Below are 20,578 nucleotides of genomic sequence, written 5' to 3'. Positions count from 1 at the left end.
TTGAGCCAGCTTGTATGTGAGTGGGTCATAATATGTGCACTTTAACTCCAAGACATATCATTTTGTAAGAAAAAAAACCCAACAACAACAACCACCCTGCAATCTTCATATTTTACTCTCAACTATCCTTCAGTGGTTACAACGTAGGTGTGCAACTGTCCCATCCTAGCATCCTGCTGGAATATGTATATATATTTTTTCTAGAATATATATATTCCTTTACTCAACCAACAAGTTCTGTTGCTCACATCAAATATCAACCATAGAAATGCGAATAACAAGATGTGGTGTGTGTCTTGCAGGGTATGCCCAAGAAGAGGGAGACGTTTTTCCGTGCTATACAAGGCATCTGGCATGTCTTATCCAATGGCTTTGGAAACGTACGTGTGGACTTCGCCCAGCCGTTCTCTCTCAAGGTACAGTGATGTATTTTTGAATTATCTCCTCTTTTTTTTTTTTTTAACTTTGCTTTCTTGGTAAGTGTGGAGTGTAAAACGGAAACCAGTTGCTTGACCAAGACATCTATTTCAAATTGCCCATAAATTGATAAATCAATAAATCACCTGCATTTGAAAATAATTTTTTTTTTGTAGTAATTAACTAATTTTGCTCAAATGTTTGTTCAAATTGTAGCTGTCTTGACTTTTTATGCTAACATGAACATTAATATGATAACTCTTAGGAGTTCATTTGATTTTGTGGCATCTTTTTATTATTACAATGTAAGTTTTTGCTCTGTAGTCTTGAGGCTTTTGGGGAAACAATACATTATTTTTTTTTTTTTTTCAATTAATGGATTTTTTAAGGATTTCTGCATGCATGGTAGGGAAAAAAAAAATCTCTATGTACTCTTTCCAATGATAAGATGTGAGACATTTCTTCAACGATTTTTAAAACGAGTTTGAAGGAAGTGATTGGAGAAATAGGTGTTACCCCATTGTATAATGGGGTAACCCCCTCCCCGTATTGTTCATACACTGTTTCATAATCTTCCTTCTTGACTCTTACAGGAGTACCTGAGTGCTTCTCCTATGCCCACGGCACTCAACAGTGACCTCTCAACGGTCACTCCAAAGAGGCCCAAACTGCAGAAGGCTGTCAGTGACCACTCCATCTACGGGATGGACGTGGTCATTGAGGATCAGCGACAACTCATCAGGGGTCTCGGAGAACACATTGTCTATGGTGAGTGACTTGGTTGGCCTTTGTGCCACCTTTCATACAGTATTCGTGCTTTGTCTTGAACGGGTTTGTGTTATGTCTTGGATGGGTTTTTGCTTTGTCTGTCTTCCCCCTAATTGTGCATTGTCATAGTGATAACATTTTGGTTTTTGAACTAGTTTTCTTTGATATAGCATCATTGAGTGAACTGAACAGATATTTTTATTATTTGTTTTTAAATATCAAAGAAACGTTAGGTGAGGATGTTGAATATTGAGTGTTAAGTTAACAGTTGTACCCAGTGGATTTCTTTGCTGTGATGCTTTACTTTTTCTTCTTCTTATTTGTGTGTGTGAATTTTGCATATTTTTCTTCTTGTATTCTTCTATAATCACAATGGTCTATAGAACAATGGAAGCTAAACAATGAAAAGTCATATTTATACAAGCTCCTGCCACATTGTGCTTTGTATTGCAGTACAAACCACAAGCACTTTGTGGTTTTCTGCATCACACCATGCATACTTGCCAACTAATAAGATTTTATCTGATTCAGTAAGATTTTTTTACGGTAAAAATAGCAAAATCAGATTTTCTGTCAGAGAAATCAGATTTTAAAAAAATATTTAGATATACCTTTCATATGTATTTTCTGAAGATTTGACTGAAAGTAAGATTTTTAACTTCAGTTTGCATACTAATGAAGTAAGATTTTTCAATCCACGAGTAAGATATTTCATCTTGAAATGTTGGCAGGTATGCACCATGGCATAATTGTGGCACAATGAGTGTTCAAGTATTTGTGACATTAATGAAGCAAAGGTGTAGAAGAAGTTCAGATGAGATCTATCTTAAAGGACAAGTCCACCTTCATAAACATAATGACTGAGAAAATTTAGCAATATCAGTAAAACATATCAGTGAAAAAAAGATAATAAAAAATCATAACTATTGAACAGATTTTCCAATTTTCCTTAAACTTTCACTGATGTGTTCTACTGATATTGCTGCATTCTCTCAATCCTTATTAAAGCATATGAAGGTGGACTTGTCCTTTAACATTACCCAGGGAATAGTTCTGACCTTCATAAAACAAAATGGTGTTTATATTTCTCTTTAACTTGGTTTGTCTTCAACAACAAGTATATTGTGACTGTGCTTCACTGATACTGAACGGATACACAAGGAACTTGATTACATACCCCTTTACTGCTTACTTGTTTGGGTTGACAATTTGTGTGGACCTGAACGGTTTTGCCTATACAAAAGTTTGTAGATTTCAAATTATTAACAGTTGGTATCCAATTTTGTAAATTTCTTGATGTATTGATATGTGGCACTTAACTCTACCTACACTTGCTTGATCACAGTCTTAGTCTTTGTAGATGAATGTGAAACGAGCATGAGGAGTTTTCTCCCTGCAAATCCATCTGTACCCCTCTGCACACTGAAGTTTACCATTTTTATCAGATAAAATATGTGGTATGGAGAAGTCTTAAATTGTCTAATTTTTTGTAAACAATGGTTACCTCCTCCTTCTCAGATTCTGTGAAGATAAACACAGTGATGAGCACAAATCTGGTGGCTTTTCTCATGCTGACAAAATTCAGACAGGTAAGATATTTGTGATCATTGTTCCCCAACTAGGCTGGGCTATTGAGGTAGATGATAGAGCCGGGGGGGGGGGGGGGCTCCAGATCTCGGCCGTCGACCGCGCGATCGCGAGGAAAATTGGCAAACACATTGCCTATGATGTAATCTAATGTCCAATGAAGTTAGTTTTTTTGAAAAGAAAATATGATTTGTGGTGAATTATGCTAATTTATTCATAATGATGCACGGAATAAGACAATTTGGTATAAATCACTAAATAAAGCAGGCACATTTTTTGTGTAAATATTCTTTTTAGTGTCCTTAGCAAATGTGTGATAAAAAAATTGTGCCATCAGAAAACATTTCTGAAGTGTTTTATTGTTTTTTAATTTCTTATGTATTTCTGTGTTTTTTCGACTTTGTATTTTTCATTGTTTTTTCAAAGAAATTTGTCTGCGACATTGTTCCAAACAAGAAAATGTGTTATTAATTGATTTTAACCGATAAAACCCCAAAATAACCAGGCTTTCATGAAATTTGCCTGTAAGCACAGTTTGCATTGAAATTGTACTCAAATTCACGTTTTTGAGCAATTTTTGGTCTGGCATGCACATACATATTTATGCGCAACTTTGGATCCGCAGAATCCGCACGCCCGGGCATTGCAAATTTGGTGTCAAAAGATGCGGGAGACTCGAATGAAAAAAGTCGTGCCGATAGCTTTTCACGATAGCGATACATCGCGTGGAACGTCGGGGGGGGGGGGGGGCCTCGCAATCTCCCAATCAGAGGACCGAAGTTCAATTCCTGCCCAATACTTATGTCTTTGGACAAGATGTTTTTACTCACAATGTCCCTCTCGACCCAGGTGTATAAATGGGTACTTGTCAATGCTAGGGTAATGATAAAGGCATTGCCCTCTGGTAGAGCAGAGGCAACACTGAAGAGGCTACCCTGGATAAAGAAGACCTACTTTTATATATGTTGTTTTTAATCAGGGTGTGGAGATGGCTCAACTTGTCGAAGCAGTGGACAATCTGAAGCGTGATGTGATGCTCCGCGGCCGTGACGTGGGCTTCATGGGGGAGACAGCCGATGTGATCAAGCACACTGTAGCCCTTCTTGGGCCCGACCTGGTGGCCAGGCACCGGGCTCGTGTCCAGCCAGACATCGTGCCCCCAACGGCGGCCCGTCCAGAGGCTGAAGTGGTCAGGGAGATGATAGTGCCCAACACCGGCCTACCTCACGTTTTTGAGCTCTCGTACTACGGTGCGGGGCTGGTGTCTGTATTTCTCATGGAATCTATTGTGGGTGAGTTTAAAATGGTGAAGGCAGTAATGACGATGTGTGATAGCTTGCACAAAGTCTAGATACATATGTATGCAACCAAATAGATTTTGAATTCAGAGTCCAAATAGATACTGGTGTGAGAGATCAAGATGTTTATGTCCTTGTCCACCTTGATATCACTGTCCAAATCCACCAAAATGCCAACACAAAAGTCCAATGTCTAAGCCCAAGTCTAGGCCAACTCTTATGTCAGAGTCTAAACTAATATTGACAGTAAAGAAAGCAGTAGATACATGTACATATGTCCATGTCAACATAGATGACTGATGTCTATGTCCAGGTAGATATCAATGTCCCAAGTCTAGACAGAGATTACTGATGTGCAAACCCAGATGAATGCCCAATATTTTGCTGGTAATGATTTTGAAAGCACACGAGAGAACTTGTTTCAGACATTAATTTTATTCCTTCTTGGATTGCACGTTTTTCGTAAACTTTTGTGACTGGCTGTTATGATCCAATACCTGAAGGTAGATTATATTCTGTTGATGGCCTCCCTCCCAATACTTGCGTCAGGTGATATCGATTGATTCATGTCTCAAACAAGGCAAAATGACCAGATTACTGTGTAGATAATAATTCATGATTTCATAGCATGAGATGTTTTCCCTCTCCACAAATTCCCAAACAGCTTCAGCTCTGCTGGCCCTGTGCAACGAGGATCTCCTCGTGATTGACAACGCGAGGAAGAGAACCATCGTTCTCTCGCGGGATCGGCTCGCGCGCAAGGCGGAGGAGCTGTGCGACATGCTGCAGTTTGAATTCACCTTTGTGCCGGTGAGATGCACTGTATGGCTAACTGTAACAGAATTGAGTCACATGTAGTAATGTCTCTAACTAAGTTTCTTTAACATCACATGGTGAAACTGAGTCTATACCTGCTCTTTAATATATCTTAAAATGTGGTAATAAGGATGCAGTGTACGGTTTACTTTGCTGACATGTGTTTTTCTGTCTTACCATTGACTTTTGTGGGATCCCTTATGTGAGAAATATGTCACAATGTAGAAAAAAAAAGCTCTGCTGCTCGTACAGAATGTATACATACAAGATTTTGCATATTTATAGTCATAATGAACCAATGTTAGAGATCACACTGTGGACCTAACTGTGATTGAAGTCTAACTTGCATAAACTGAAGGCAAAAAAAAAAAAGAAAAGCTGCTGAAAACTGCTAATTCAATAACAGCAAGCCAGTAGAGTGAAATTAAGTCAAAAGGAACTGGAGCTTTTGATCGTGGCAGAATCTCTGTCAGAGGCAGAGTAACAAACACAGAAAGCAAACATACACCTGTACATCTGTACAAACTACAGACACACAACAGCATAACATGCACCAACTAGGAGGGGCAGGTTGGGTGTTAATAGCAGGGAGCCAATCAGTTTGGGAAGGGAGATGAAATCAAAGGAGTAGGGAGACTCAAAGGCTACTGAGAGGCCAGTGATGATCTTTAAAGATTATGGGTAGGTAACCTGTGATGTGAAAAGATGAAGGGAGAGTCAACATCTTGAATCTATTATGCAGTATGGATAAGCAGAAAATACAAAGTGAAATAAAACAAGCTGTAAGGGGAAAGCAACACAGAACTGATCAAAAGAGCACATAGGGATTGAATGGAGACACCTGAAAATGAGCACAACATGAATAAACAAGAAACAAAACTGAGAAAACAAGGATCAACAAGTCAAAACAAAGGTCTACAAGTTGAACGACATGCATATAACTGTTTTAAATAGTTATAAAAGATTGTGTTGAGTTAGACATGTGGAGAGGTAGACAAAGGGTTTGCAAATGTGCTGTGAAAAGTAGCAGTTGGGAAATCAAAGCTAGTGATATGCGATAAAATGTTGAGGAATATCTGTTTCATCCATACATTACTTTGTCATATTTTAAGGGAGTATAGTGAATGAAGACAGCAGAAGTAGTTTAACTCTGTCATAGCAACATATGTCTGGACTTCTTCATTTGTCAGTGCTGGAGGGGAACTATTTACACTAATGTGAAATGAGATGGAGGTACAGGTTCCACCCCCTCTCCAGCCCCAGTTTCCTTCAAAAACTTGCAAATAGCCAGACTAACTTCACAAAGAGCGGCTTCTCAAAATGGTGATATGCATTCAATGTTTGTTTTGTGTGATGTTTTTTACCTCTTGTCTACAGCCCTGTGGGAACATCAGCCATGCTATCTCAGAAGCAATTGACCAGCTGGTGCTCAGTGAAGTTGTCATACCTCAGGTGAGGGGAACTCACTATCTCTGGAGCTGCTGTATGAGGGAGATTGGTTTTGGCTTGTTGCCCTGTGACTGACTGTGTTGATGCCCAGTCTTCCAGGGTGATGCAATGTGATAAGATGATTTTGTTTGCCCAGTAATTAAATTCTTTGTCCTAGAGAGAAAATTGTTTGGTCTCATAGCTTTCTGGCAAAATATTGCAGGCATGATCTGATGCCCTTCAGGATTTCAAAGAAACATACATCACAGTCTTCTTTAACACTAGAAGTCATCGTCTCCTCAGTTTTTTTGGTACTCAGAAGTATGGAGAAATGGAAAATAAATCCCATAACCAAACAGTTTTATGTTTCTGAAAACATATAGAATCTAAGAAAAATGTTAACCAGTATTGGAAATTGCATTTGATGGACTGGTACTGTCGTGTGGCCAATTTCTAGATTTTCAGGTCAGGTGTACAGTAGTGCCCATGTGCATAGATGCCAATGGTTTATGTACTTGTATACCTATGCAGCTTGCTTGTAAACTTATTTCATACTTCTATATTCTAATCCTATTGTCCAAAAGGAGACTGAAGCACCAAAGAAATTGTCGCATGGAGTGAGGAAAATGGCCAATTGGGACAGTGATGACAGTGATGAAGAGCCCTCCATTGTTGACCTGAAGATTGAGGTGAGCCTTCAATACTTTCAATAATTTCTTCTTTTTTTGGGGGGGGGGGGGGAGGGAAAGGTAATGACATTTCTCTCCAGTTGATTTATGTTTACTTCAGAAAGATAGTATTTTTGTTGTAGCAATTTCCTTCCCACAAACTAGACAGACTTCTTCTATGCCATGCTGTCTCATTTGGAATGACATTATCCAACCCTAATATTTTCTTTTTAGTTATTTTTATCTCTTCTATTGTGATTTTGATGTGATGCTATCAATATGTTCTAGACAATCAAAATCTATTTACTGAGTGTAGTCAGTGTGCAGTCTTTGAGATTGAATAAAGAGTATGAAAGCTCAGTATAAAGTTTATACGAAAGCAATGGGAAGAAAAATGGCAAAATGTTACTCTTCTCTCATAATCAGACAGTGCTTGAGTTCAGTTTTAAGACAAAATTAAAAGTGTTGTATCTGATGTTTTATTTGTTGTGTTATTCAGATATGATTTTACTAGTCCCATATACCCATATATATGATAATGCCCTGCAGTAGTCATGGTTTCTCAGTAAATTTTGTGATTTGGGTAATATTATGTTGAAATGATTGCAAACATAAACATCAGTGAAATCAACAATTCAAAGCAAACTTTAACCCATCATTGTCATGATTATTTTTGTGTAAGTTTTGTTTGTATGTTTGCTTCTTCCACAATACTGCTGTTGTCTTCCTAAAGCTTCGTTTACACCATGTTCCCGGCGACCCCGGCAGCCCCTTTTCAGGCCACCATGGACAAAACGGGATGGACTTGAAACAACGCCTTGGGATGGGATAGGCAAACATGACAGGCCATATTTGCGGTGGATGCCGTGTCAGATTTTTAGACTGTCGAAAAATTTGCCACAGCAGTCCCTGTGCTAATGAGGAATCTTATTTCCAGCGATAAAATGGGGTGAACATAACAAAACGGGGCGGCACGTAATATGCCGTAACAAAACTTGGAGGCTGTCCGTAGCGGGACGCAACTGAAAATATTGATAGTTTAGCCTGACCAGACGCAGTGAGAACAGCGTCTGATAGCAATATGTTCACCAGGGCAAGGACTGAATAGAAGAAGACTAGAATGCGAAGGGGGAAAAAATAGGAGAATGTCTCATCTACCCAGGGCGCACTATGTTTGGGGCAAATGGGGCTGCCGTGGTCGCCAGGAACATGGTGTAAACGCAGCTTAACTAGCATGTTTGATATGTCTTTCTGCTGTTGCTGTCGCTAGGTGAACACAAGCCAGGAATCACTGTGCAGACTGTACTTCCTTCAGAGTATCCTAGCTCCTTACATTGAGGGCTATTGGCTCTCCGCCTGTAACCTCATTCGCCTCCTGGACTGTGACGTCCCCGAGGCTCATTTCTCCCAGGTGGTCAACGCTTACTCCAAGGACCGTGTCGCCAAGGGCCTTGCCATCTATGGTCAGTTTCTAACCGTTTCTTTTTCTTTTTCTGTCTTTGCCTTGAGATTAAGGCTGAATGAGTGTTCTAGGTGTAGTCTCTATATCAAACCCTCTCTATCTTTTCCTTTGTTTACACAAAATGGCACAGCCACTTGGAGTCACTTTAATATTTTACTCTTTAAAATCAATCTTTGCTCTGCTACCTGTACTATCACACCTACTACTTCTATTTTTCCTACCACTAATAATTCTACTAAATAATATTATATAACATCTACTACAACTGCACTATTACAATGGCTACTGCTGTTACAGCTTCTGCTTCTTCCAATTTCTGCCACATATACTTTTACTACATTTTTGACTAAATTACAACTACTACTACTACCATCTACTGCTACTCCTTCTACTGCTCTAACTCCTATTTCTACTACTGGTGCTACTTCCTACTACTTCTGCCACTACTCCTGGGGAGGCCTTCCCTCTCTACCCCACCTTCTTTGCTTAGAACTTGATCCCTTTATCAGACTAGCAGTTTTGATCCATCAACACATTATTTCCTCTTTAGAAGTTGAACTAATGTGAGGAACACTGCTTATTGCAACTGATTGACAAATTGCCCTACATCAAATAAATTAGCGTTGAATTGACTGGTGTTTTAGTAGCAGCCATGACAAAAGAAATCATGGGCATACATACTTGAGCAGGATTTAAACCTACAATCTCCTGATGACCGGACAAGGGTCTAAATCACTACACCAAGCTTCACCCAACAGCCAGTGCTTGTTCTAATCATTATACCAAGCAGCGGGACTGCGTAATTATTCAGATTGATGAAATTCTTGCTTCAAGTTGTTTTTCTTGCAACTGATTGACAAATTTCCCCACATCAACGTAAATAGGCACTGAATTGATCAGTGTGTTATTAGTAGCTATGACAGTTGTCATTTCACAAAAATCTATAGCTTTTCAATAGCAAGATTGTAATTGTCATATGTTCCTCCCCTCACCACCAGCTGAGAGCTGTGCAATGGACACCCTACGCAACTCGTGGCGGCTGTTCAACCACTGGAAGGCGATAGACTGCTACCTCGATGCAGACAAGGTGCGCATGGTGCATCTCAACGAGCCCTTCAGGAGTGAGAAGAAACTCGGTGTCTTCATCGACAGAATAGAGGCCTTCAGGATGTGAAGATGTGATGAGAGATATAGAAAGTGAGAGATGGAGGGCACCCTGTCACATTAACACAGGTTACTTTTAGTGCAAGGACAACGCTGTACAGTTTCTCCATGAAGAGAAGAGAGAGAGAAAGGAATGTTTATTTTGGTACATACTTGCCTCATTTCTACCAGAGCCTTATCTTTGTCAAACACAGATTCTACTGTATTGATATATTTGGTTTTGATTGAATGTGTGTGAGAGAGAGAGTGTGTGTGTGTGACTGACTTTTATTTCTCTGCCTAACATGGGTTGAAAGTTACTTAAATATTGTTGTATATACTGACGAGATATATGCCAAGATCGACATTGAAGTTGACAAGACCTACTTAATTTTGTAGCTTCAGAGCTTGTTCTCGTACTGAAGCAAACACCAGGCCATTTGTAATGTAGTGGGTGTCAGCATACCGCTATGTCTCAATTGGTTGGAATCAAATTGACTATTCTGCTATTAAGGGTACTCAAATTTGTGCACATCTTACTATGAGAGGGTTGTTTGTGACATCAAAAAAAAAAAAACTTGTTGGAGGCTTGCAGGACATAGCAACAAGAAGATGCATACAAACTGGATTCTGGGTACTAACATTTGTTGGATGGGAACAAGTGAATTAACAAGTATTTTATTAGGTAATCAAGGGGGAGGAGGGTTAATATATGGCAATTTGAATACATTAGAAAATGGGCCCATTAAAATATTGTACATTACATTATGTTGACTGTAAGATGAAGCATGATTTTTTAGTTACATTGTTGACATGGGTCACAGTATGTTATATAAGTTTCCGAAGAAAAATAAAGCTGAACAAAATGAGATGTGGTTAATGTTTTCTCTGAAAGAAGATAATTTTTGGGTCAGTGGTAGTAAGGTGGAGGGATAGGGTGGTGAGAGATTATTGAATACTAGTTTGTAAAGATCTAGTGCCATTGTGGCATTGCTGCAAGTTATTGTTCTGATAAAGAGATTGTATGGAAAGCTGCATGATTGTTAGTCTAGGTTTGGTTGTAAAGGTTATTTTTCTCTGTGTGTAGAGATGCCCAGTCTCTGCAAGAAAAATGGATGGATGTGCTATTTGTTTGTTTGTTTGTTTGTTTGTTTGCTTGCTTGTTTTTAAGATTTCAATTATTTGCCACAGGGATATACAGCATTGCTAAATTTCTAATTCTGCATGTTATAAGATGCGATTCTTGTGAGGCTACAGTAACTTTGTAATGCGCGTATATTGTGTGTGCATGTGTGTGTGTTGGTGTTTACGTGTGTCTGTGCACACGTGTATGTTATTCTCCATGACTTTACATGTGGCAATTGGTATGGAGATATTTGTTTCTGTTCCAGCCATGATTTGATAGAAAGATAATTTATAAAGTATTGTACGTGATCATTAGAAGGAACATGTGCAGAATAGTATGTGACTCTTTGTATCTGGGCCTTGCTACAGCAAAATAGAGCAAGTTGTTGTCTGGTATTGTCTTTACTGGTGTTGCCAGATGAGCAGAACATTTGCGACACCCTTGCATTAGTATTCAGCTCTTTTTCTTGGAGTGGATAAAGCTATTCCCATATATTTTTGCAGTGCCCGGTGTGTACAGATGTGTGTGTGTGAGACATGATCAGAACTGTGGGCATTGTTTTGAAAATCATTGATGCAGGGTATATAAAGTACATGTAGATGGTGCCATCATTTCGCAGTGCACTCATTGTGAGGGACTGCAGTGAGCAGTGATTTGATGTTTCCTCAACCTTAGAGAAAGAAGCTCTCAGAGAGAGAGAGAGGTCAACTTTAAATCCTTTTGGATAGACTGATATCCATTGTTCATTCATGTGTTTCACCTCGAAAGTATTGGCAAACTTTTTTGTAGTATCAACAATTTTCAGATGTTTGAGTGTAATTGTGGCAATTTCTCTTGGGTTCTGTCCATTTAGGGATAAAAATGTGGGAAAAAAAGTAGGGAAGAGTTTGTTGCATTCACCTTAAGATAAATGTGAAATTTCTGTTAATCCAGATGACTCCTTCACTTCAAATATAGTCCCAAGTATGTTTAAATGTATGCTGTTACGTTTATACCCTGGCAATACATGAAGACAGTGTAGACTTACAAAAGAGATTGACGACACGATTTTGTGGTCAGGCAAGTAGAAAGGAGGTGCAGCCTCTTCACACAGCTCTTGTAGGATCCAGCTCTCGTAGGGATCCACCAAGCCTGACAGTATGCACTGATTTGTTCCAATGATGTTTTTCTAGAAGACATCTTGCACATACAGGGTAGTCATTCCATCATGATCTGCTGCAGCCAGCATGCCGTAATGAGGTGAATATGCCAAGCTAGGGAAGTACATTGTACTGTACAACCAGAAACTTTCGCAAAGTGGAGCTGGCAGCCTTTTTTGTGGCATGAAACTTTCACGAATTGCCACTGGCATTCAATGCATTGTGTAGAAAAAAACTTGAGCGTCATTTTACTTTTTGCGAATCTTGGCTTCTTGTGAACTTTCGCGAAATTTGTATGCTTGCACAAATTTCTGGTTTTACAACATTTTTTGTATGTCCAACGGATGTTAGTTAGTTGGTTGTGGGTTTCCGAAAACCCTTTTCACTCTGCACTTTGCATTTAATACTCATGTAAAGAGGCCAGTCTGATACAAAAGCATCATAAACACAATGAAACAATATACTGCCATGTAGTCTTGTCCTTAGCTGTTTTGTCATTTGTTTGTTTGTTTGTGTTTTTTTAATCTTTTAAAATGTTTGTACTTTTTACATGCCAAAGGTTCAAAATGTTAATTGTTATGTATGTTTGAAGAGATGCAAGTGAATGTTTAATTCATTTCTATCCACTTTGTATAGCTATCAACACTGAAGCAGACATACTTGCGCAAATATACAAAGTGGACTCCATGAATCAAAGTATCTTAGAATCTACTGAAGGGAACTTTTATATTTGGGGAAGATTTGATAAGAATATGATTTATTTTATATGAGCAGGATGTGAGACAAGGGGAAGTGTTTGCATGAACTGTGTGCTTTCAGCTGTTGTAAGCCGACATGTGAAATATGGCAATCCTTTGCAGATTTCACTCAGATATTTGGTTTGGTTTAAGTATTAAAATGAGTCTGATGCTGGCTAGTCCAAAAAGAGCCACATTCAGCCACCGTTATGTCATCATAAAATGTAAATGTATGTGAGTGTGTGTGTGTGTGTTTGTTATCATGAAGTTAGACAAATAACACCACCCATGGCCTTGAGCATGCATACTGCCAAATGGTTCTGCTCAATGTCCTGTTGGTGATTGTAAGAGTTGAATTTTGGTTCAAAACTTACACAAGGAGATAAATTTATCTCATCTTGAGGCAGAATATCAGCCGAGGTGGTTCATGTAAAAATTAGAGGTGGATGCCACATGATTGTAGTCTGTAAAATACATGTTTGCAAGGGAAAATCGTTAGATTTGGTCATACATGTATTTTGTGTCCAAACTGTCATGTCTTAGAAAACTAACTGCAAAATGTTCTTTCAGCAGGGACAGATTTTGATGTGTTCTGTACATGGTTTTCATATTTGGCAGTTGATGGCTTGAAAGTTGAAAATCCTGACTAGACATGTAGATCTCATGTCACTCTACTGCCTAAGTAGTGGTATGGCATGATACAATAGTACCACGTTCTTTTGATTCAAGATGAGCCGCGCACAAATGTAACCAAGTGTGTGTAAAATTCAGTGATGACAGAAATCCCCACTGAATTCAAAGAAGCGTTCTAGGATCTTGTGATCATGCATGAGAAGTTTCTCGTGCTCTATTTTTTGAGAGAAAATGTTGATCTGAAATTACACTAGAGTGGTCTTCAATGGAAATGGTGTCATTTGTTTCTTCGTTTTGTGTTTGTGTGTTGTATGCATATTCAAAGAGTAAAACTTGCCATACATATGTAGTTTAAAGGACAAGTCCACCTTCATATTCATGAGGATTGAGAGACTGCAGCAATATTAGTAGAACACATCAGTGAAAGTTTGGGGAAAATTGAACAATCTGTTCAAAAGTTTCAAATATTTTAAGTATCTGCGCAGTCACAGCTGGAAGAGAAGACTACTACAGTGTATGATGTCACATGTGTACAACTATATAAGGGACATAAAAAGAGAATTTCTCAAAACTTTATGAATAAAGTGCACAATTCTTCGACTTGCTACTGACGTATGTTAAGGGTAATATTATTCCCTCTGCCTTCTGAAAGAGAGAAGTCGAGTGTTCTTTTGTTATGAGAGAAAAATGGAAATATGTTGAATTGTCTTTATTCTTTCTTTTATTGTTGTACTCATGTGACATCACATGCTATAGTAGTCTTTTCATCCAGCCGTGACTGAGCAGAAACTTCAAAAGTCTATAACTTTTGAACGGATTGTCCGATTTTGCTCAAACTCTCACTGATGTGTTCTACTAATACAGTGCACTCCCGTTATAACGAAATGCTCGGGACCGGCCGTTTTCTTTCGTTATAACGAAATTTCGTTATAACCGAACAAATACAAAACATAACAAAAACAAGGTAACCACGCATATATCATATTATGTTTGTTGAATACTCATCATACACTGGAAAGCTATGTGAAATGGGATAGCACCTTTTTAATTTCGTTTGGATATTACATTTAAAAGAGAGCAAAAAGTTGTTTTTGTCACACAATAAATCGTGTAGAAAATGATAGTTTAGGATTCCGTTACAGTTCGTTATTCCAAAGATTCGTTTCTTGCTAAAGTTCGTTACTCCGAAAGACTCTTTGTTCCGAAGTTTCGCCATTCCCGGGAATCCAAAGGTTTGTTCATTATTCTGAAGCTTCGCTCTTCCGACGATTCGTTATTCCGAAAGTTCATAATTTAGATATAAATATTTTATTGTTCGTTTTCCGAAGGCTCGTTGATCGGAAAATGAAATGAGTTTCGTCATTCTGAAGGTTTGTAAATGAAAAAATCAGAATATGGTTCCCTGTTCTGAAGGTTTTTTAATCCGACAATGAAATAAGTTTTGTTATTCCGAAGAAGGTTTGAAAATCATTTTACAAAAATGCGAAAGGTTAGTTATTTCGTAGGTTCGGTTATCTTAACCCGTTGAGGACGAGTCCCGAGTATACTCGGGCAGGTGTTTATGGGAAATGCATGTTGTAGCAAAATCAGTCCGTCCTCAACGGGTTGAGACGATTATGAAGTTTGCGATTCCCAAGTTTTGTTAGTGGACACACCTTTTTCACCTTTGGATTAACGAAACTTTGTTTGATGTTCCGATTAACGAAAGTTTTGAATTCTTATAATTTCCTGACTAACGAACCGTCGTAATAAGAACCATATCTCATTGTCGGTTTAACGAACTTTAGTAATAACGAACTGTTTGAATAACGCCAAAATGTTCGTAAAAACAAACCCTGTTTCATTTCCGAACCAACGGACATTTAGGTGTATAAGAATCTGTGTGTTTTGTAACAAAGTACCTGCAGAACAATAAAACGAACCTTGTTTAATTTCAGATTATTGTAGTACAATAATGCAAGTACCCCTCGGAAACTGTGCAGGACACAAGGAGCGAACACGTACACAGTGATGTGAAGCGTTCGCCCATGCAGACACTGTAAATGCTTATTCCGCTACGTATTTTCGGAAGCGATTTGCATTTCGTTATAACGGAGCACATTTCCTTTGTTTTTCTTTATCAATGGTGCTCAGAAAAGATTTCGTTATAACGGAAATTTCGTTATAACCGTGTTCGTTATAAGCGAATTTTGTACCACAGACTTCAATGGCGATAATTTTGGGACCAGAAGTTTTACTTCGTTATAACGAAATTTCGTTATAACCGTGTTCGTTATAACGGGAGTGCACTATATTGCTGCATTCACTCAACCCACATGTCTATGAAGTTGGACTTGTCCTTTAATGTGCTGCATAGGAATAGAGCTGGTCTAATAATCTCTACTTGCTTTGATTTTACAGGTAGGCTATTAATTATTGTGTGTTACTGGGAGGCACAAATACAATATTCTACTGAAAATTTCTTAGATCGTGGATTAGAAATCAATCCTTGTACTTGCTTGATTAGAGTTTTAAGGAAGGCTGTTGAGAAGGGCTTACATAAAGTTTGAATGTGCTAGTTGTGTGTGTGGTAATTATCCATAAGGAGGGATTTTGTCGTACCCATTGAGGCCTGTGTGTTTGTGATGTGTTTTTTTTTTTGTGTGTGTGTGTGAATCTTTTGCATGTACGTGTAATTGTGTGTACGCCCTTTTGTTCTTGCCATTTTTTTTTTACTGAATTAAATTCAAATATTTGTCATTTTCCAACATAACACAAATTAACAAGGTATGCAAATGAGATGGCAATGCAGTGAAATTAGTTGACAATTCTTATTCTTTGAATACAAAATTTCTATGCTGGCCATAACAATGCAAGATGAGTTTTCAGGGATCCAGCAACACTCAAACGGTGGTGCTTGTATCATGTTTGTCCGTCAAAGGAATACATTTACATATGAATAAGCCCACAACTCCAGAAAGCACTCATCAGGACAGCGCATGGGACATTAATGCATGCAACATAAACAGTGACACAGCAATAGACACAAAAAGACAAAGGACAATGGGTAGAGAGAGAGAAAAAAAGTGAGAATATTAGGTAGGGAGAGAGATCAGACAGATCTGAAACACATGGCGCTATAACTTCCCGAGTTGCATTATGTACGGTATTTACAATGTGCACAAAGTGGAAATGTTTGCACTTTTTGTAATAATGGCTTCAGATGATTATTTTGTGAGGGAAAGATCATGCGGCTGCAAGAGAGAAAATTTGAGTTTGCTCTTAAAAGAATCAAGTGCATGAGTATATTTGATAATTGTCAAGAGGGTTCCAGAAGTGGAGACCAGGAAAGATATCAATCTGCATTCATGTAGGGTTTGTTTGTTTGTTTGTTTTTCTCACGTAATTGTATATATTGCTTTGTCTATACTTCTCATCTAAGGGACCCTTTGTAAAACAGCGCTGTTATGATAACAGCGCTGAGTAGAGTTGTCTCTCCCTTATTGGATGTAATATTATCATTATCTTTGACGGAAAACACAGAATAATGCAATACAGTACAATGCAATATTGGTATATATAGAGGTATTCTTGGTTAACAATGTTCTTATGAAAGGGAACAAAAAATGAAATTCACTGGATCATTTTAGAGAATAACTTTGAAATGATTGACAGTTTTGAAAACATTCCGTTGAAGGCACTTTGGTGAGAGCTTTTATAATCGTACATAAATTCTTAATTGTGTACGGTAACTGTGTCTATAATAATAATAATAATAATAATTGCATTTATATGGCGCTTCATACTGACGTTTCTAAGCGCACTTTGCTACTCATACAAATAGACCAGAAAACACAATAACATTAACAAAATTAACGTTAACAGTAACAAAAGAAGAAGAAAGAAAAGAAAAGAAAAGAAAAATACATGTGATACAATGGTACAATAATTGATAACTGTGTGCGCCTCCAGAAAAAAAAAAAAAATATATATATATATATATATATATTACAGCTGATTAAACAGGTGAGTTTTAAGAAGAATTTTAAATGATTCGACAGATGAGGCATTCTGAATATAAAGAGGAAGTTTATTCCAAAGAGTGGGAGCAATGGAAGAGAAGGCTCGGTCACCATAACGGGTTTTTGTACGTGGGCCATGAAGTAATTGGAGAGAGGAAGATGAACGGAGGGGTCTGGCAGAAGAGGAGGAGCGGAGAGAGACTAGGTCTTGAAGATATATGGGTGCAAGATTACGTGTGATTTTGTACGTCAGAAGTAGGATCTTGAAAGTAATACGGGAATGTACTGGAAGCCAATGGAGTGAGCGGAGAACAGGAGATATATGGTCATGTCTCCTACTAAGGGAGACTAATCTAGCGGCTGAATTTTGGATACGTTGGAGAGGGGATATGTGAGAAAGAGGGAGGCCGGCAAGGAGGGAGTTGCAGTAGTCCAGATAGGAGGAGACGAAGGCATGGACGAGCCGCTCAGCTGATGATTGATCAAGCAGACGCCTGATCTTCCCTATTTTGAAAATACCCCATGATGCAGACTTACAAATGTTTGTGATATGGTGTTTAAGAGTTAAGTGTTTGTCCAAAGTAAAGCCAAGGTCTCTAACACAGTCAGAGACCTTAATAATCCCATCCCGAGTAGTTAGATCTGGTAGAGGAACTGTGCTCCTAAACTGTGAAGAGAAATGGATGAGTTCAGACTTGTCTTCGTTCAGACGGAGTCTGTTGGCAGTGGACCAGGTTTTGATGTCGTTGAGACATTCTCTCAGTGAATTAACAGCAGCAATCCTATCGCCAGGTGACATAGTTATGTAAATTTGAGTGTCGTCAGCATACATAGCGTAGTTGACTCCATGATGACAATTGATGATTATGGTGAGTGGACCTGTATAGAGGAGAAAAAGAAGGGGGCCGGCAACGGATCCTTGCGGAACTCCGCAGCTGATAGGACTAGGACGTGACCAGGTCCCATTGATTATCACCCTCTGTGTGCGATCTTGAAGATATGACTTGATCCATTGGATGGCAGTGCCTGTGATGGAATAGTCATTACTAAGTCGTTGTAGTAGCAACGTGTGGTCGAGCGTGTCAAACGCAGCCGAATAGTCAAGAAGAAGAAGAGCAGCCTCATTGCCCTTGTCGACAGCAAGAAGGAGATCGTTGAGCACTTTCAACAAGGCAGTTTCTGTTGAGTGGAGGTTGCGGTATGCTGACTGGTTTGTAGGAAGCAGATGATTACTGTCAACATAAGACATTAACTGTGTAGACACAATCCTTTCAAGAAGCTTACTCACAAATGGCAGATTGGCAATTGGTCGGTAATTGCTCAGGACATCGGGATCTAGGTTCGGTTTCTTCAACAGAGGGGAAACAAGAGATGTCTTGAAAGGGTCATTTTTCATACCTATTGAGTCCATTAAAATCTACTTCTCTTTCTGCGTGGTTGCAATCAAAGAATAGGAACAGAACGAGAATATTGTGAAGTGATTTTATTTATGATTAACCCAACTACACTGATGTGCAGCTTTCTAGACCTGGAATCATTTATGTCGTAACCAAATAAGAACATCGTTGTGAATAGCTCCAATGACACACATTGTTATAGCAAGGCTCGAACCTGAACCTTCTCGCCGGAAGGGCAGTACGCCATCTGAAAGACCACGACACCTTCGCTCCAGTTTAAACGTTTAGCTGTAGGTTGGATGTTTTCTTCCAACACATTTTTTTTTTCTTCCTCAATATCTTTCAAAAGCAGTTATTCAGGTACTATACCACACACATAATCGTTAACATATTTTGTACTTAGTACATACTATATACATGTAAGTATGTGCAATAAATATACAATACTTGTGGACAAATTAGAATCCGAGCATCTCGTTCACAAGCACTCGGAATGACCCGCATATTATGTGCATAATGTAGAATACCGAGTACCGAAAGTCACTGAAAACTTGTGCAGGACGGATGAAGTGGAAGTGGGTTCACAACTCAAAATACGAGGTGAAGCAGGTTGCTGCATCGGGCCAGATAGGCTAGGACGCAGTGTATGTGTCCTTGCATGGCTTGGTTGTGCTAGGGAGGGGTGGCGGTGTCGTTACAGTGTGTGAATTCGTTTCAAATCAGTGGTTTGTCCTTTTGGAACTGATTTTGATCCAATGAGGCGAATGCAAATGTCAAATTCATGAACCGTTATCCTGCACAATTCTTAGAAATCCCTCGATTTTCATTCTCCTGTAAGACATAACGCGGCGTATTAGCGTCTTTCTGGAATTCCGATAGGCCTACAATAGGAATTTCATTCACTTTAGACCCCTCCTCGTGAAGTAAGTTAAAAGATGAAATAGGCGATTCATCAATGAACCATTTCAAAAAATAGATTTGAATAGTCGCCCACTTGTTGGCAGAATGGAAACTTTCTAAGAGACGGAAAGAGAACCGAAAATCTCGTGGAGTGGTTCCTTTGTCCAAGTTCTAAACACTCTCGGTACCAGAATATGAAAATCAAAATCAATGAATCTTAGCATATGGTATTTGAAAATAGGTCTGTCTTGAAGTGCTTTCGGGTACCTTTGCCCATATCATCATTTAGGATCTTCAGCCTGAGCGAATCAGATGCTGAGTCCCGGCATGCTTCAGCCCCGGGCTTCATTACATCGACTGTCTAATGGATGGGCGTTGGTTTGACTGCATCATGAATCACATGGTTATCACGGTTATTGCCAGGTTTAGTGACCGGTGCCCTCATACGAACATGACGGTCGTTAATTGGCATACCATTTTTTTTTTCTGTCCACCACCACCATCACCGCACCTGAACAGAGTCTGGCCAAAGTCTTGCCTGCAAAGGAAGTCATTTTCAGCAATCATTTGTGCCTGTGCTCTGGTTCCAGTCCTCGGTTGTACAAGGATACTGCAGGCAACATACATCACAAGAGGGGTTTTTCACTTGTGACTTTCATTGATGAATACACTCATTCCTTCTCCCCAGCCCTCTCTCCTTTAAATGTTTATTCCATGAGATCAGTGAGAGACAGTACAAAGACCTGGAAGTGACCTGTTAAAGTCCATCAGATTTCAGATTTATAACTCCTTGTCCTGCGCGTATACTCTCGTATTTTTTTTTTTGCGTGTTTTTTTTTTTTTTGTTCGTGCATAGAAGCAATAGGCGTTTCAGAAAACTTCCAGTGGAAATGCCTGTCATATTGAACACGTCGGTGCACATATAACATCTTATATGCAGCATATTTTATACTCTCGCCATACGCAAACTTCGTATCTGCTGCCGCGTTAAGCTGTCTGAGAGCGAAGTCAGAGGAATGTCGCTGACTCTTCGCGAAGGCTGGCCAGGGCTTTCAGGA

The 20,578-nt window shown here is 39.0% G+C and overlaps 1 protein-coding gene across 1 annotated transcript in view; it reads left to right on the top strand.

Moving 5' to 3' along the window:
• The window catches only part of LOC139727770 (glycerol-3-phosphate acyltransferase 1, mitochondrial-like), a 61,616-nt gene extending 51,295 nt beyond the window's left edge, over positions 1–10,321 (top strand). The window contains exons 14-22 of the mRNA XM_071638748.1: positions 303–416; positions 1,011–1,185; positions 2,704–2,774; positions 3,752–4,064; positions 4,735–4,880; positions 6,264–6,338; positions 6,899–7,003; positions 8,253–8,445; positions 9,443–10,321. Coding sequence (XP_071494849.1) covers positions 303–416; positions 1,011–1,185; positions 2,704–2,774; positions 3,752–4,064; positions 4,735–4,880; positions 6,264–6,338; positions 6,899–7,003; positions 8,253–8,445; positions 9,443–9,618 — 1,368 coding nt within the window. The 3' untranslated portion in view covers positions 9,619–10,321. The remainder of the gene's footprint in view (positions 1–302; positions 417–1,010; positions 1,186–2,703; positions 2,775–3,751; positions 4,065–4,734; positions 4,881–6,263; positions 6,339–6,898; positions 7,004–8,252; positions 8,446–9,442) is intronic.
• The last annotated feature ends 10,257 nt before the right edge of the window (positions 10,322–20,578 follow it).

The sequence above is a fragment of the Diadema antillarum genome, unplaced genomic scaffold (genome assembly GCF_040938485.1).
Source record: "Diadema antillarum isolate AM-2024a unplaced genomic scaffold, OU_Dant_1.0 seq00000150_RagTag, whole genome shotgun sequence".
NCBI classification, from domain to species: domain Eukaryota; kingdom Metazoa; phylum Echinodermata; class Echinoidea; order Diadematoida; family Diadematidae; genus Diadema; species Diadema antillarum.
This window is presented reverse-complemented; position numbering and strand designations above follow the sequence as displayed.